Source organism: Andrographis paniculata, unplaced genomic scaffold (assembly GCF_009805555.1).
Source record: "Andrographis paniculata isolate CXL003 unplaced genomic scaffold, ASM980555v1 Contig66END, whole genome shotgun sequence".
In the NCBI taxonomy this organism is placed as follows: domain Eukaryota; kingdom Viridiplantae; phylum Streptophyta; class Magnoliopsida; order Lamiales; family Acanthaceae; genus Andrographis; species Andrographis paniculata.
The window spans coordinates 3373080-3390330 of NW_026137602.1; the positions used below are offsets into that span (position 1 = coordinate 3373080).

The 17251-nt window shown below is 28.6% G+C and overlaps 1 protein-coding gene and 1 non-coding gene across 4 annotated transcripts; both read left to right on the top strand.

The window, feature by feature from the left end:
- The first annotated feature begins 6888 nt into the window (after positions 1-6888).
- Positions 6889-15761, top strand: LOC127263081 (tRNA(His) guanylyltransferase 1-like). Of its 3 annotated transcripts, XM_051292023.1 has the most exons (15): positions 6889-7053; positions 8399-8574; positions 8678-8809; positions 8902-8946; positions 9729-9898; positions 10052-10137; positions 10860-10970; positions 11225-11490; positions 12189-12320; positions 12403-12447; positions 12654-12823; positions 12969-13054; positions 13320-13433; positions 14354-14483; positions 15452-15761. In XM_051292023.1, exons 2-14 carry the CDS (start codon positions 8471-8473, stop codon positions 14474-14476), a joined length of 1584 nt encoding a protein of 527 aa, XP_051147980.1. In that variant the 5' UTR covers positions 6889-7053; positions 8399-8470; the 3' UTR covers positions 14477-14483; positions 15452-15761. The 3 variants fall into 3 exon arrangements, 2 of the variants coding, with proteins under 2 accessions (XP_051147980.1, XP_051147981.1); XR_007841366.1 differs by lacking the exons at positions 14354-14483; positions 15452-15761 and adding an exon at positions 12855-12903 and having other exon boundaries at positions 12654-12781; positions 13320-13434; XM_051292024.1 differs by lacking the exon at positions 6889-7053 and having other exon boundaries at positions 8426-8574; positions 9767-9898.
- A 1012-nt stretch (positions 15762-16773) lies between these two features.
- Positions 16774-16844, top strand: TRNAG-GCC (transfer RNA glycine (anticodon GCC)). Its single transcript has one exon. It is a non-coding gene; the product is annotated as a tRNA-Gly (tRNA).
- Positions 16845-17251: the final 407 nt, after the last annotated feature.

A 17251-nucleotide genomic window follows, 5' to 3' on the forward strand; every position in this document is an offset into this window, starting at 1 on the left:
GGAACAAGTGTATAAGTTTTAATTCTTGGTGCACAATATGCAAGTCGAGGTGATATTTTCTCTGATACCTTTAATGTAGCAACAATGTCGAGAAGTTACCTTCCTCGTGAAGACTTCAAGAAATATCTCAAGTACAAACAAAAAGCTATCACTAACATTGCCGGCGCCCCCATATTTTTAGTAGCAGCGCAAGGTTTTCAAGCATCATAATTTTTTGTTCGTCCTTGGGATATAATTTTTAAGTCTTTCAATTCGGGATCAGACTAGTCTTACATGTCAACACGAATTCAGAGCGCTTCCTTGAGAGACTTCTCAGGATTATATATTTTCAAATTATTTTAGAGTAAACACGCTTAACTTTAGAGTTCTTTAAGTAGAGCTTCCGAAAAAAATATGCACATTGTTTACATAAATAGTCTGTTTCAATCAATTTAATTTCTATTCAATCTCAAATAACCTAACATCGGCCCAACTCCAGGGGTATCACATTATGCACTAAAAGTTGAAACTCTTACACTTGTTCCACAACCGATGGGCCGTCGCTCATTTAATATAACAAATATCTTGCCACAACATACTTTTCAATGCCCACGTCTTCTATTTTATAGTTTTTTTTCTCTAAGTTGTTACAACAATTCTTTTGTAGTTTCTACATTTTCATATACATAATACAACAAATAAATAAATAAATAAAACATACCATTCATCTAACAATATTAAACATAAAAATGATCAAGGTACCATTAATCATAGCCTGTTTGATGGGAAAGATAAGCGTCGCCATTTACAATAACGATATAAAATGTATTGGCGATGGACGATGGTAGACAAAGAAGGTATTTTATGCCTAACTTTTATTCACCCGAAATGATTATGGCATTGACCGGACAAATCAGTACTATATTAATTTGTCTAGATAGCACATATAAAACATCCAAACAATACATATTTTTATTTAATACAACACACGATGAGATATAAAAACATATAAATGTGTTATATTAATATGCTTACTATATTAAAATGGATTGCAAAAATATGTTATAAGTTGTATTTAAATTATATTAACATAATTCATATATTATTTTATTTTAATATAGTAATGTGCTGAATTTTATATTTTAACGGAAAGTATGTTGCCTTATTCACTAGGAAAATAAGCAAAAATATGAATTCATTGTCTATTAAAAAAATAAATAAATAAATATGAGATTATTAATTCAAATAAAGTGGTTATTAACACCTATTAATTAGGCATGAAAAAGGAAATAATTGGCCTTAAGGGGAAATAAAAAAAAAAAAATTAAAAAAAAAAGACAAAACATTGTTTTCATAGGTGAGTGGATTATCATAAATCTTAGCTAAAAATTAAGGCACTATATAGTTTAAATGCTTAATTGCCCTGGACTCCACTAATTAAATAATTAATTATCTTAACTGTCATTAGGGCCACCTTAATAACCTCGCAATTTTACAAGAGATCTACTATTGTGTAGCCATCATATTTTGTCTTCACTCTTCACTCACTTTCGTACATTTATTATTATTATTATTATTATTTTTATTATTAGGGTAATTTAATTTTTAATTCATGAATTCATTTATCATTTTAGTTTTATAATTAAAAATTATTTTAAAATAGTTCTGTGTGCGCCACGTAAGTAATTTTTATTTTATTTTTATATTATCTTCGTCCGCAATAAGAGAACCATTTGTTTTTTCACGTAAATTTTTTAATATTAATATTATTTTATAGTAAAAATGACTAAAATACCCATATTAGTATGATATAATATAAAAACAATGATGTTTGTGTAATACTATTGTAAGTTATAAGGGTATTTATTATGTGAAGTAGATAATACAACTACTAAATTAGGAAATTGTATTTTTGGGACGAAAAAAATAAAAAATAATATCCTTCTAGTGGATAGATTTTTTTTTTGACACATGAATAATTAATTTATTTTTTTTTTTATTTTGATTGATGTATTTAAAATTAAAATAAATAAATTATTATTATCATATATATGTCCGTGAAAGTGTCCTCAACATGCAACAAAGTATTATGTAGACATCTCCGATATCGAAAAACTAAATATCGAAAATTTTACTTATAGAACTATTTTAAAAACTCTCCAATTAAATAACTAAGGTGTGTTTGTTTGGGGATTTGAATAGTAAAATTTTTGAATTTAAATAATTGTATGATGTGATATAAATAGGTGTTGATTTGATATTTTGAATGTAAAATTGATTTTTAGTATAATATAAAAAATGAAAAATAGATGTTTGATTTAATATTTTTAGGGAGAAAAAATTGGATGAGTAATATAAATTCAATCCAGAAAGAGCAACTAACTATGGCTCTTGGCCCAGACACCCGAACAAACACGCCCTAAATTGATAAAGAAATTCGACATACTAAAAAAATAATTTACCTTTATTATTACTATTATTATTTTATTTAACCATCATAAATGAATAATTAAATAAAAAGTAACACATAAATTATAGTCACCGTCTCCAAACTGACGCTATTATAATAATAACAATAATAAGTGAATAAATAAATAAAAATTATAAATTATTATTCACGTCTCCCCGCGTCACGAAGTTGAAGGGGTTCTTTCCATCCTTCCATATTTTATTTGTTTACTTATATACATATAATATTATTTAAAATCTATATTTTAAAATAAAATACTCCCTTGTCCACGTACCATGTCTATGTCTATGTTATCGTTTCTGCAGGTTCCATATTCCATGTCACATTTTTTTTAAAAAAAAATAAATACATATTTTATTTTCATTTTTAATTTTTTAATTTTTTTTTAAATTTTAATTAAACTAATTAGTTATCTTAATATTAATTTATAATTATTTATATTATAAAATAATTATTTTCACTAATACATTTTTAATTATCTACAATTACATCCCTATTAAAATATCGTGTCTACAGTGTAGCAGACACGGTATGGGACCGAGGGAGTAATTATTAAACAATACCCCTCTGTTTACAAACAAAAAGTATACTATTTATTTTTATTATTTTAATTTATCAATTTAAAATATATTCAAATTGACTTTGTTTATCAATTTCAAATTATAATAAATCCATCCTATATGAAATGACATTTTTTTTTATTATACTATTATAATAATTAATATATTTTTATTTTTGGTAAATTTATTAACTTAAAATATACATAACAAATATAAATCAACTTAATTAATATATAAAAAATAACATTATACATCATTCAAAATTTTTTATTTTTATTTCTCTCATTAAAAAAATAAATATTTTTATATATATTTAAAATAATACATAGGTTATAAAATTAATTTATGTTAATTATAAAAAAATTATTATCTACAAATAATATTCATATTACATATATATATTTTATTACTATATATTTTAAATATTTAAATACATATTTTAATTTTTTAAATAATATATATTAATTATTTTAAAACTATCAATATTATTAGTTACATAACAAAATAAAAAAAATAATATTATAAACTCACAATTATTAACTAATTAAGTATTATACTTTAAATATTGCATCTTTAATAAAAGTGATCAATTATCTTGGAACGGAAAGAATATTTAATAAAAAGATTAATTATTTTCATAAAATTTTATTTAATCAAATTAGATACCCTCTTTCAAATATATTTATTTACGTTGTTATCTACCAGCAAATTGATATAAAAAAAACCGATTAAAATGTCGAGGACTTGAGTAAGGTAGCTGCTAAACAATTTTGGAGCAGCTCGACAAGTGAGCTATTCTAACAGTTTAAAATTTTAGGTGAGTCGGTCATTTACATCATCTAACAAAGTCAAACAAAATTTTAAATGTTTTTATTCGTTTGTTAAACTTAACGAATAAATTTCGTCTTCGTTTGTTAAGTATTCGAACTTGTTTAATTTACATAGTTTTAGCCCGATACCCTAAATAATTTAATTCATTATGGAGCATGTCTTTGTGTTCGACTCAATAACCTCATTCAAATATGGTACTTCTTCCGTCCCAAAAGAGATGTCTTATGGAAAGTTGGCTCGAGAATTAAGGAATAATAATATTTAATTGAAAGTAGATATAAAATTGAATATAAATGACTAAAATACCCTTACCTTTTGAAGGAATTTAAAGAGTATGTTAAAGTAATAATTATGGGTAATTTGGAAAAATATGAATAATTTTGTTATAAAGTGGAGACCACGATTACTAAATAAAGAAATAAGATCGGACGAAAATGGAAAAAGAAGACAACTCTTTTGGGACGGAGGAAGTATTTTATTTTATTTTACAATTAGTATATATGATACTTCGTTCGTTCGTCTTTAAGGGTCGCATTTACTTTTTGCGTTATTGTACTTAATATTAAAAATATTCTTATACTTGTATAATTTTTTGTATAAATGTCTTTCTATTAGTATTATAAGACACCGACGAAAGATTTTTACAACTTTTTCTTAATTTGTCATATGATTTGATATAATAATTAATATTAAAAAATCAACATGCAAAAGTAAATAATATACCATATATATTATAAATATATCATTAACATATATTATTTTATTTTATTTATTTATAAATTTATTTTTGTGGGTTTGTAAGATAGATTTTTGAAAACGGAGTCATTGGGCCTTTTGGTAGTGTAAGTGTCACAATTTTTTTTTCTTAATGAATATTATATAATAAAAATAATATATACTCTATATATATCATAAAAAATCAATATCCAATATAAAATATTATTTTTATATTATAAATACAATTATTTATTTTTAATATAAAAATTATTTTATCCAAAAATCAACAAAGTGAACAAAATTTATATGTTCACACAACTTTTTTTTGGTTGAAATTATTTTTAATGATTTTTTTAAATAGTAGTACAATATATATATATATGCACTCTACAATAAATAATACTCTCTCCATCCCAAAAATATAGTTTTGTTATGTTGAATACGATATTTAAGAAATATTTATATTATATTGGTAGTTGGTAAAAAGTAAGGATAAATGACTTTTTGCCCTCGTAAGTATATTAGTGTAAAAAAATAGTGACAATTGTGTAATAATAATGAAAAAGTAGGGATAGTTTTATGGTAATATGATTATTTATGAAAATGAGACTATTGTTTTGGAACAGACAAAAATAGTAAACAAGACTATTGTATTGGGACGAAGGGAGTACTTCTTTCACTCCAATAATACGAGTAACATTTTTTTTTAAAAGATTTTTATGTATTAGTATTATATCAATTTATAGTAAAAAAAGACAAAAATACTTAGGTTAGTATTGTATAATATAAAAGTTTTACATTTGTGTAATATATTGCAAGTTGTATTGATATTAAATATTAAATACTATTATTTTTTACATCGGATATAATTCTTTATACTTAATAGTAAAACTATAAATTTGAATAATTATTTGATGTAATATAAATATATTGATTTGATATTTTAAATTTAAATTTAATTTTTACTATAATATATAAAAAAAATTGTTTAATTTAATACTTTCTAAAATAAAATTACTAAAAATAAACTGTGATAAGAGTTCACAACAAAACACAAAGGTTGTGCTATTTTGTGAATTTTATCACATGTTTTTACTATTGAGACTCTATTTTCTTTTTGAAAATATCAAATCAAACAATTATTTTTCTCTTTTTATATTATACAATAAATTTATTTTACGTTCAAATATCATATTAACTTCTATTTATATCATATGAACAACTATTCAAATTCTTATAAAATCAAAACACAAAAACTAAAACCTACCAACAAACACACTTTTTTTTTTTTTTTCTTTATTAGTTACTCTCTGTTTTTACCAAAACTATATTATTATTATTATTATTATTTTTTCATGGTTATTTATTTACTTATAATTTTATTATTTTTATTTTACTAAATAATAATTAATTTCACATTTCTTTTTACATATTCCATTACTTATATCAATGTTTTAATAGTTGTTTTCTTTTTAATAATATTACCATTTTACATTTTATATATTTTATTTTAATATTAAAATATCTATTGTTGTTTTTAATCTCAATCTAATCATATTTATGTATAATAAAATATAATAAAAAATATCAAATAAAATAGTTGAAATATTTTTTGAATAATGAAAGATACTCCCTCCGTTCTTGATACGGTATCTTAGACAAGAGAATTTAGGAGAAATATAATTAAAAAATAATTAAAAATATATTAATAAAATAATTATTATTTAATAAAAATAATTTTAAATTAAAATTAAAATAACATAATTAAAATAAAAAAATTTAAATTAAACAAATTAAAATGATATTAAAATATATAATACTGTTTCAAACAAAAATAACAGAATAAGTAGAAAAAATAAAAAAATAGAGAAGAGAGTAAAAAAAATAATAAATAAATTATTAATAAATTTAATTAATAATAAAGCAGTAAAAACAACCCTAATAATAGTAATAATAGCATACAAAAGAAAGACTACCACCAGAGAGATTAATGGATAAAATAGAAGAAGTAAAAAACAATAAAATCAGTAGAAGTATAAAATTATAAATTTAAATAATATAATAAGGGTGTGTTTGTTTGGGGGTTTGGATTTTGAGTTGGGATTTGAATAGTAAAAATTTTGAATTTGAATAGTTGTATGATGTGATATAAATAGATGTTGATGTGATATTTTGAATGTAAAATTGATTTTTAGTATAATATAAAAAATAAAAAATAGGTGTTTGATTTGATGTTTTTTGGGGAAAAAAATTGGATGAATAGTAGAAATCTTATTAAATCCCCCAAACAAACACACCCTAAATTAATTAATTCGTGTCCAATTGGGCAAATTTCCTTCCGTTGCCTTCCTCCCTGGACCATGACCTCAGCCCTAATCCTAATTTCAATTCTGTTCACAGTATCCCTCTCAGCTCTGCAAACTTCACATCGTCATCTCGTCCGACGCCTCTCCGGCTCTCGTCGTCTCCTCCCTGCCGCCGCTGGTCAACCGCCAGGTAAGGCAGACCCGGCCGCAGCTTGCGGCTGTTTCTTTCTGCTTGTTTTTTTGTTAAAATCTTGATTTTGTTTTTTATTGCGTATAGTAATGTTCAATCGCGTTTCAAGCTTATGTTTATGGTTATGTTTTATGTTTACTGCTACTAGCTGCCCTACCGATTGCCCCCAAGGACTTTATCTTCTCTCTGTTAGTATACTGAAGTTATTATATTGCTTCTATATTTTACGCTGGCATAAATATTCAATTTTGTATATACAATTTAAACACAAGCCCTGTTAACATATGAGCTTGAATTATTTTTGCATCATTGCATGTGAAAATGTTGTATGCTTTCTGTTAGAATATTTTACGAAACCCAGGAAATTGCAATGTTATTCATCACCAAAATAGAAACCTATAAATAGGCATAATATACTGACTTATTAGACTCAAATAAAACAGAATATCTAAAATAATAAAAATAACAGATGCTTGTCTGTCGTTGCCGCCGCCGCTCTACGGGTAAATGATAGAAACAATGCACTCAACTGAATTAGAGTCGAAAATAACAGAACTCAAAATGGAGTCGAAAACGACATGACTCTCCTGGAGCAAAAAAAGATGACTCTCTTGAGCCCGAAAATGACGGGAGTACTCTCCACAAATTCGGAAATAATGAGACTCTCGATGCAATCAGAAATATGGCTCTGAAGAAATACAATAGACGGATCGCATAATCGCAAACAGATGCACGGACATGACTTTAAATGCAGACAAAATAAGGACTAAAGATAAAATCAAAATTAGAAAAAAGAAAAAGAAAGAGCTAGAAATTATTAAAAAAATCTCAAAATTGGAAGACCTATGGGTACATCCCAGGTTGAATTTACCCGAAGAAATGCGGGTTGGTAGGCTATATATACGGCATGAGAAAAGTAGGCTCTGATACCAGACGAAAATATTCTAACAGGCATAATATACAGACTCAATAGACTCGAATCTAAATAAAATAAGACCAAATCTACTAAATCTAAAACTAAATATCTAAAATATCTCAACACTTTCAATACGTACTGCTTACTCGTATCGAATCTTTGATAATGGTTGGACCAACTATATATGTTGTGTATGCATGTTCAACTCCCTGGAAATCAGATGTGCAGTGTGTTATTTATTTCAAACTCAATAAAAAATTTACACATTTTTATTTCTGAATTACATTTATATATTTTCAATATAGTCTGCTGTAGTTCCGGGGCCTCGCTAGGTTTGATTATGGCCTATGCTCAGTGTTGCTTGCAAAATTTTCTGTATTTGGGATTTGGGTAACAGTAATATCATATTCTTCTGTTGTTGAATTCTAGGGAAAGGGAAAGCAAGAAGAAACAAAAGCTGAATAATGACTCCATAGAATTAATTCCTGTATAAATCTTGAAATGGCTAACAGCAAGTATGAGTATGTGAAGGCATTTGAGGTGGAGGACAAAATAATGTCACCAAACTTCATTGTTGTCCGCGTGGATGGCCGTGATTTTTGCAGGTATAAGTTGATCTATACTTTATTCCTGGGTAATTTACATTACATGTCAGTCTTATATTTTTGTTTGTTTTGTTTTTTTAATAATTACTTTATGTTGGAGCAGATTTTCTGAGGTGCATCAATTTGATAAACCCAATGATATGAAAGCACTAGAGTTGATGAATGAGTGTGCAACGGCTGTTTTGGAGCATTTTCCAGACATTATATTCTCTTATGGTTACAGTGATGAGTTTAGGTACACGATTTCTTGTATTAGCAAATTATTATTTGTCCTCATTATCTAGATATTTATGGTTTGTTGCATGACTCTTTATTGTTTGTTTTCAGTTTCATCTTCAAAAAGGGCACAAAGTTTTATCGTAGGCGTGCCAGGTTTGTGTCTTTGTTGTTTTTTGTTGTGCTTGTGAGAGTTTGTTAATGAAATTTATATATCTAAGTGAGATTTGAAGGTTTCATTAGGCTATGCTTGGATTTAGATTTCGGTGCATGACATATGAGTGGTTTTATTGAATTGGCTAATTATGAATGGTGAAACAAAGCTTAAGATATTGGACTTTTTATTTTATTTTATTTTATTTATACTCAAATATAATAGAATATAGGATATGAGTGAGAGCGAGTGACACTATACTTTTGAAATATGAATTAATTTATTCTTCTTCATCAGGAGATTCCAAGTGAATGGCATTATTAATTTTCAGGATTACATAGTAGCCAAGCGTTGCGACCCTAGGTTGTCATTTTATCATGCATGATTGGAGTATGAGTTTGTAATTGGAGACAAGAAATTTATATCCGATCAAAGTTCTTGTTGTATGTGGATGCTTCCTCAAGTGAGATCCATTTACATAGCGAACCACCTATCCAAGGGTAGTTTTAATTTGATCACTAATGTTTGAATAACCAAGAGTTAGCTGAAGCAACTTGTCTCTGTTGAACACTCGGTGCTTAGAGTGTTTCGAAACATACTTATGCTATAAATTAATTTGCTTTTCCTGAGATCTACTATCTCAATTTTGTGGATTATTACTTCTTTGCTTTTATGTAGTTTTTATGTTTTATGCCATTAGTCTATGAGGTTGGAAGAATAATAGTGTCAAATTATCATTAACACTTTTTCTCTCTCATGAATGCTGACTGTGATACGATTGCAGTAAGATAAACTCCCTTATTGTATCATTCTTCACATCAGCTTATGTCACCAAATGGAAGGTGTTCTTCCCTCAAAAGGACTTGAGATATGCTCCTTCATTTCGATCGCGAGTTATTTGCTGCGCATCCATGGAGGTTCTGCAGGCATATTTTGTATGGAGACAGTATGAATGTATGTCAAATTACTTCACACGATGCAATAATACTGCATTTATTTTGTGCATTCCTATGTCTGCTACTTAAATGTTGTTGATCTTGTTTAGAGAAATTCTTTACATAAAGGAGGTTAACATCCATGAATTTGAACTCATTATCCATTTGGCAGGTCACCTAAAGAACCAGAATGATACTTGTTTTTGGCAGCTAGTTAAGAGTGGAAAGTCTGAAAGGGAAGCAGAAGAAATGCTGAAGGTCAATTCATCGAGCAAAATATTTTCTCTCTAGATGTATGCAAATTATGTTTGATCACTATCTTGATGATTTGAATCCTCGCCTAGATATTTTTGCTACATGTGAGTATACATTTGGATGTTTTGGGTATGCGGGATAGTGTGGGGTTCTGTCAAGTTAAGAGTAATGTATAATGTAAAATGTGTTTGGTTTATTCAATTGATTTGATTGATTTCATCTATTTATTATATGAAAAATATCATGTAATGATAGAATTATTGTGGTTAGAACAAGTATTTAGTGAATAAATTAAATAAGGGATACTTATTGAATAACTATTTTGTTGTTGGGTATTTTGTATTTATATAAGATAGAAAATATGTTTTATAAGCTTTGGTGGATTATGTGTGTGTATGTGCGATTAGGGGTTGAAAAAATTCATCCAAACATAGCCTCTGCCTTTTCATTTGCACTTTGTTTACATGGTTTCTGCAGCTAAAAACTTTTCATTAAGTCGTTCATTCCCTGTGGAAAGCTGAAGTCTATAAGATCATCTGATAACAAAGCCCTTTCTCTTTTTACCCTTCTGATCTGTTCAATGTCTGAAACTGAATGATATACTGGCGTTGAATCAACATTGAACTCTTATTTATTTCAAATTTGTTTCTCTTACACTTCATCTATTTTGAATTTATCATGCCTATCCACATATGTCATGGCTACATTTGATTTCTGTTTTTCAGGGATCACAGAAACAAGATAGAAATGAATTGCTTTTCCAGCTCTTTAACATTAACTACAAGAAAGACATTCCAGAAATTTTTCGCCAAGGCACATGTGCCTTCAAGACCAAGGTAGCTTTTATTATTTTTCTGTTTGTCTAGGATTCTCTTTCTTGGTGCATATTTATGTCTTTGCTTCTGACATTGTGTAAAGTGCCAACTGTTTTTACTATCTGAAACATGGTTTGGATGTCGGATCTGCTGATTGGCAAGCATGCTGACAGCTGACTTCAGGCTTAATTTTATGTATAAGCTGATTGATATGGTTGGCCAGTTTTCAGTGCAATATCAACTAATTGAATTTTTATATCCTATGTGATTACTAGGTTGAAGATATCGTGAAGTACAAGGATGATGGTTGTCCAGTGAAAAGACCAAGGATGAAGGTCATAAAAGTTCATTCAGAAAACATTGCATCAAAGAGGTTTTGGAATGACCATTTGTGTCTTTTGAAGGAGTTGGGTCAAGTTACTGAAGATTTAAACAAGAGCAAACCTGATTATGATGATTATGTTGAGTCATTTCTACACGAGGGCAAATTGATGCCGTCTACTTGGATTGTCATACGTGTTGATGGTTGCCATTTTCATAGGTAAGCACGGTTCTATAATTTTCTTCACAAGTGCTTTCAATGGTGTACTTGATGTTGCATTTCAGATGAACTCATGCTCGTGTCTTTAAAAATGCTTTTCAATATGATTAGCTTATTTGGGCTAGGAATTACATTATCTTTCAAACTTAATGCTTGAAACGATTCAACTTATTTAGATTTGTTACTTTTAGGAGTTAAGTCGTGAATAAATTGGAGGCAAAAGTTGTAAGCAGTCTGGAGTCAGAGTGTAGTAACAGACTGTTGAGATAATTTTAATTATTCTTTTTGCTGCTCTGTATTTATCAAGTTTGGCATTGTATGCTGTGACTGATATATTGTCTTTCATCTACTTATACATCTGATAACAGTAGCTTCAGTTATATTTGTGTAATAATGAACTGAGGTGTATAATGCAGCAATGGATTAGGGGGTTTTGCATTGCTTAGAGATATGGGGAGGGTGGATTTTGCTTATGATATGTAGCATAATGGCTCAGGAGTGGGATCTTTGTGAAAATTTTGCCCTCTTGGCTCTGTCGTTAAGACATATTTATATACTGTTCGAGTGTTATTTATTTATTTTCACATTCTCAATGAGACCATGCTGACCAAAATAATCCGTTATACAGAGAAGCCTGTAATTTTGAGGATTAGAGTAAAAGCTAATTCAGTTATTACTTCTGTTTGGTGTTATGATAGATTTTCTGTTGTCCATGAGTTTGAGAAGCCAAATGATCTACGAGCTCTCGACCTGATGAATGCCTGTGCAGCCAGTGTACTAGAAGAGTTCAAGGATATTGTCTTTGCTTATGGGGTTAGTGATGAGTACAGGTAATACATCAACTTTCGCCTATTGCTACTTCACTTGCATTAAACTTTCATGTTAGGCTTGATAATTTCGGTGTACTTTCAGCTTTGTTTTGAGGAAAGAATCTCAGCTCTATGGAAGACGTGCAAGGTATCCATTTTATGCTTCTGTAACTTCTAAAAGTTGATAATGGGTATTTGTGATGTAACTAATCAGATTTGCATGGTCTATTGGATGTAACAACCAAATTTATTTTATCGTGATTGGAAATTTCAAGAATGTATAATTTATTGTTGCCTCGTGTCTCTGTTCAATTATATATCCACCTCTGATTTCTTCATTCTATTACATTGCAGCAAATTAGTTTCTGCAGTTGTATCTTTGTTCTCGTCACTGTACTCTATGAAGTGGATTGACTTTTTCCCACATAGTATGATGAAGTACCCACCATATTTTGATGGTCGTGCTGTTTGCTATCCATCCCGTAAGATTCTTCGAGACTATCTAGCATGGAGACAAGTTGATTGTGAGTTAGAATTAATTTTTGTTTTCTTCAGGGCCTCACTTCTCTTAACTTTTAATTGGATCGAAGAGCCCATACTCTCGGTAGGGAAAAACAATCATCTATTACCTAAGAAAATTTAACTTTCATAATATTTGCATTTTCGCAGGCCATATTAACAATCAATACAATACTTGTTTCTGGATGCTAGTGAAGTCTGGAAAAAGCACGAGTGAAGCACAAAATTGCTTGAAGGTGGGATCCTTTTTTATGGTTTAAGTTACTGTAGCAGCACGGACCTCTTGTGTATTCATGCTTGGCTGAACATGAGTCATTTTTAACTTACGTCGTTCTGTTTTCACACCTTGTTTTTAATAAGAGACATAATGATTTGTCTCTCTTTTGATCTTTCTTATGAGAAAAAAAATAATAAATAAAACATTGTTCCCTAGAATGTAGTGTTAGTTTTCAGAATTTTCTACTGATTATTAGTCTTTCACTCATATCTGCTCCTTTATAGGGTACTCAAGCCCATGACAAAAATGAACTTCTGGATAAGCAGTCGGGTACTCTCAATTATTATAACACGATGCCAACCATATCTCGCCGTGGATCATGTGTTTATTGGGACAAGGTCACATCCTACTCTCTCTCCCTCTCTTTATCACACACACACACACACTAATGATTTGTCCTTGAAGTATATTATCTGGCAGTTTTCTGTGACTATATGATTCTTTAAGTTCGCCCTCTTGACATACTCTTATTGCTTGCTGTCTTGTTTCTACTTAAAGAGATTGAGTTGATTTTCTGTATTTTTATTGATTCAAGGCCGTGTAACAAGTGAGTTGCTAAAGTGTAAACTTGAGAAGAGTTTTGTGCTAACCGGATTGAGTTCTGCTTAGAGTGTAGTTGGCTTTAGCCCACTAAAGTGAATGAATTATTACATAATTAAGTAGATCTTATAACTAATGATTTTTACTTAGATTTTAATGGGTTTGATTAGGCCTTAATTGTTTTGATTATTTTAAACGAATGAATAATTAGTTACTTAAACATAAAATATGGAGGATAAATGCATATCTTTATTATTAATTATATATGTAATCGTGCCAGCTTATGAGCTAACTGTTTCTTTGCTTTAGTTATTCTTTGGCTCGAACTGCTTGTGAGTGGATATGTTTACAGCTCTATTAATGGGTCCTAGACTGTTTGTTTTATGAAGGCCAAGAATGTTAGGGTGTGTTTTAGTTCTTGTTTTCCCATGATGCAATCTAACGTTACCTCCAAAATTTATTTTCAAATGACAAATTTTCAAAGCCAAACACACCCGGAAGTGTTCACAACTGTTGTACAACTAGTGTTGTCTGCCTATTTAAAGGGTTTGGCAATTAGGTTTCTCATCTTTTCTAGTTTATTCAATAGCTCTTAGTTAAACAATTAATTAAAGTATTTGATAGATGAGCTTTTTGATCAGAAAAAGTACTGATAAAACATAAATGTGTGGAGATTCATGTCATTGAACTCATCTGATTATTAAATCAATGTTTGCAGGAGACAAAAGCTGTGGAAAATAATGAAGGTGCCGCTGGAAAATCGCGCAAGATAGTTGTAATCAAGCATTGTAATATAATTGATATGAGCTTTTGGGAAGATCATCCTGAAATACTTGGGTAGCGAACTGGTATGCTTTTTTTGTTTTTGTTTTTTCAGTTTTAAATCTTTCGATGACATGCATAAATGTCTCCCTATGTGCTGATTTTATATGGATGATGGAAAATCATATTTGCCAGTGCAGAATAAAATAAGATTTGGCTAGATTTACATGCTTCCATATTCTTACTTCTTAGTTTCCTTGAAGATTACGGTGTTTTTGAAGTAACTGGTTTTCTTGATAGACGACTTTAAGTTTGTGTTTGCCGCAGGCTCTGCCAATATGATGAAAAATGTGCTTTCCTGTTCAAAGTCAAATTCACTTTGCATCTAGTTCGACACAACTATATTGTTTAATTGGGGATGCGCTTTTGTGTTAAAAAAATGTCTGGAACTGAACTATTGAAAAGGTTGCCTGAAATCAAGCTTCACAAGATATATATATATATCTTGATATTGCATTTGGAAAGATGACATTTGGTCCATTAGATGCCTGAATGCATGAACAAAATAGAATTAATCGCCTGAGGAGTTTACGTCGATAATAAGGGCTTGGAACATGTGCTGATTTTATTTTGGGAGTATGGTGTAATCACATAAGAAATTTACAGAAACATGTTGAACCAGATTTTTTTGGTTGTGGTTTGAAATTAATTGAAATGAGGTTTCGATTTGAGTTTTTGTTTAATTAATATTTTGATGTTATGTTTTATGAGAAAAAAATAGTGCATTTTTATTTGAAACCGGAGTGAATAGTGGTTGAAATCACAACCAAACACAGTGCTGAGCTATTGAATCTATTGTATATATGTCGAACTGCAATTTATTTTATTTTTTCATTATGGTATATATATGGTTTAAATGTCAAATGATAAAAAGATTTGTTGAACCACAGACTGGATTGACTTGTTCTTTCCAGCATTGTGAACTAACATGCAATTTATTTTACTTTGCCATCTTGCCTAATTGATCCTAACTTTCAAGTGATGAAATTTTCAGAATTCGCGCTGTTCGACCGTCCCGGAAATGCCGATAAATTAGGCCTGCAATTGTAGTCTTTTGCTGGGAGATATGCCTCCAAGTTACATTACATTCCTGTAGATTTTCCAACACAGAATATGACAGGCGTTCAGACGGCCAACACGGCCGTGTTGATTATCCTGCACTTCTGGACACGGCAGTGTCTCTGCCCTTGTTCTGTGAGAACATAGCTATGTTCTAGGCTATGTTCCTGTCTATGTTGTCAACACAATCATGTTCTAGGTCATGTTCACGATCATGTTCATATTCTAAGTCATATTTATTATTATTTTCACGGTTAAAATTATTTGATATATATATTTATAGTTCTAACAAAAATATTTTTTACAATTATTTTATAATGTAAAAAATAATAAATTTTTAATATTTTAAAAAAATATAAAAATAATAATGTATTAATATATTTTTTAATAATACTTCTTCCGTCTCATTTACTATGTCCGTATTGCTATTTATGTCTGTTCCATGTGAATTACACACTATTTTTTTAATTTAATTTTTTTTAATTTTAATTAAACTAATGAGTTATCTTAATCTTAATTTATAATTATATTAAGATTAAAATTAAGATAACTCATTAGTTTAATTATAAAAAAATTAAATTAAAAAAATAGTGTGTAATTATTTTCCAAAAAAATGAAAGTGACATGTGATGTGGGACAGACATAAACGGCAATATGGACATAGTAAATGGGACGGAGGGAGTATTATTAAAAAATATATTAATATATTATTATTTTTATATATTTTTAAAATATTAAAAATTTATTATTTTTTATATTGTAAAAAATATTTTTATTGAATTATAAATATATATATCAAATAATTTTAACCAAAAAATAAAAATAATAATAAATATGACTTACAATATGATTATATTGAAAACATGGTCGTGAACATGTCTGCGTTGAGAACATGGGCAGGAACATGAACCTGCCCGTGTTCTCATAAGTGCAGGGTAATAACACGGCGTGTTGGCTGCCTGGGACGCCCTGCCACCTTCTGAGTCATCCAACACGGCCATGTTCAGTCACAGTCAACCAATTTGGTACTAAAATTAATAAATTTTCATTTGAGTGAGACCAAAATTGATAATTTTTTTTGAATAAAACCAAAATTAATAATTATGATATTGAATGGGACAAAAAATGATTTTTACTCTCTTGTTTTTCGGATGCGAAGAGTTGTTCATATGTTGATGAGCCATGTCAGAGAGGGGCGGGAGTTTATGATTTATTTATATATTATAAATATTTTATAGAAATTTGTACTGATAAATGGCACCAGTGGTCTAGTGGTAGAATAGTACCCTGCCACGGTACAGACCCGGGTTCGATTCCCGGCTGGTGCATTTATTTTTTATTTTTCTATAAAATTTCTATACCAAAATATATAAAAATAAATATTATATTTCCTTCATCCTTATTTATTTACCTTTTTTTATATAAATGTAAAAAATAATATTTTATTAATAGTAAAAATATATAAAATAATTTTATTATTTTTATCTTTAATAATAATAAAAATATTTAACTATAATTAAAAACAAAATTTATTTTAATAAGATTAATAAAAGTAATAACAAATTGAGACCAAGTATACGATATATATATATATATATATACTTCCTATCACAAAAGGAGTTATAAATAAAATTTAAAAAATAATACATTCCACTAAAACATAAAAAGGTGAACACACACAAACAAAAAACAAAACAAATAATCACGTAGTAGTATTTTTGCATGCTCAAGGAAT

Excerpts from the sequence above, each read along its gene's own strand:
- LOC127263081 (XM_051292023.1), top strand. The coding sequence starts at position 8,471 with ATGGCTAACAGCAAGTATGAGTATGTGAAGGCATTTGAGGTGGAGGAC. Across the intron at positions 9,899-10,051 it reads TGTATGGAGACAGTATGAAT|GTCACCTAAAGAACCAGAAT; the intron begins GTATGTCAAATT and ends TCCATTTGGCAG. Across the intron at positions 10,971-11,224 it reads CATGTGCCTTCAAGACCAAG|GTTGAAGATATCGTGAAGTA; the intron begins GTAGCTTTTATT and ends TGTGATTACTAG.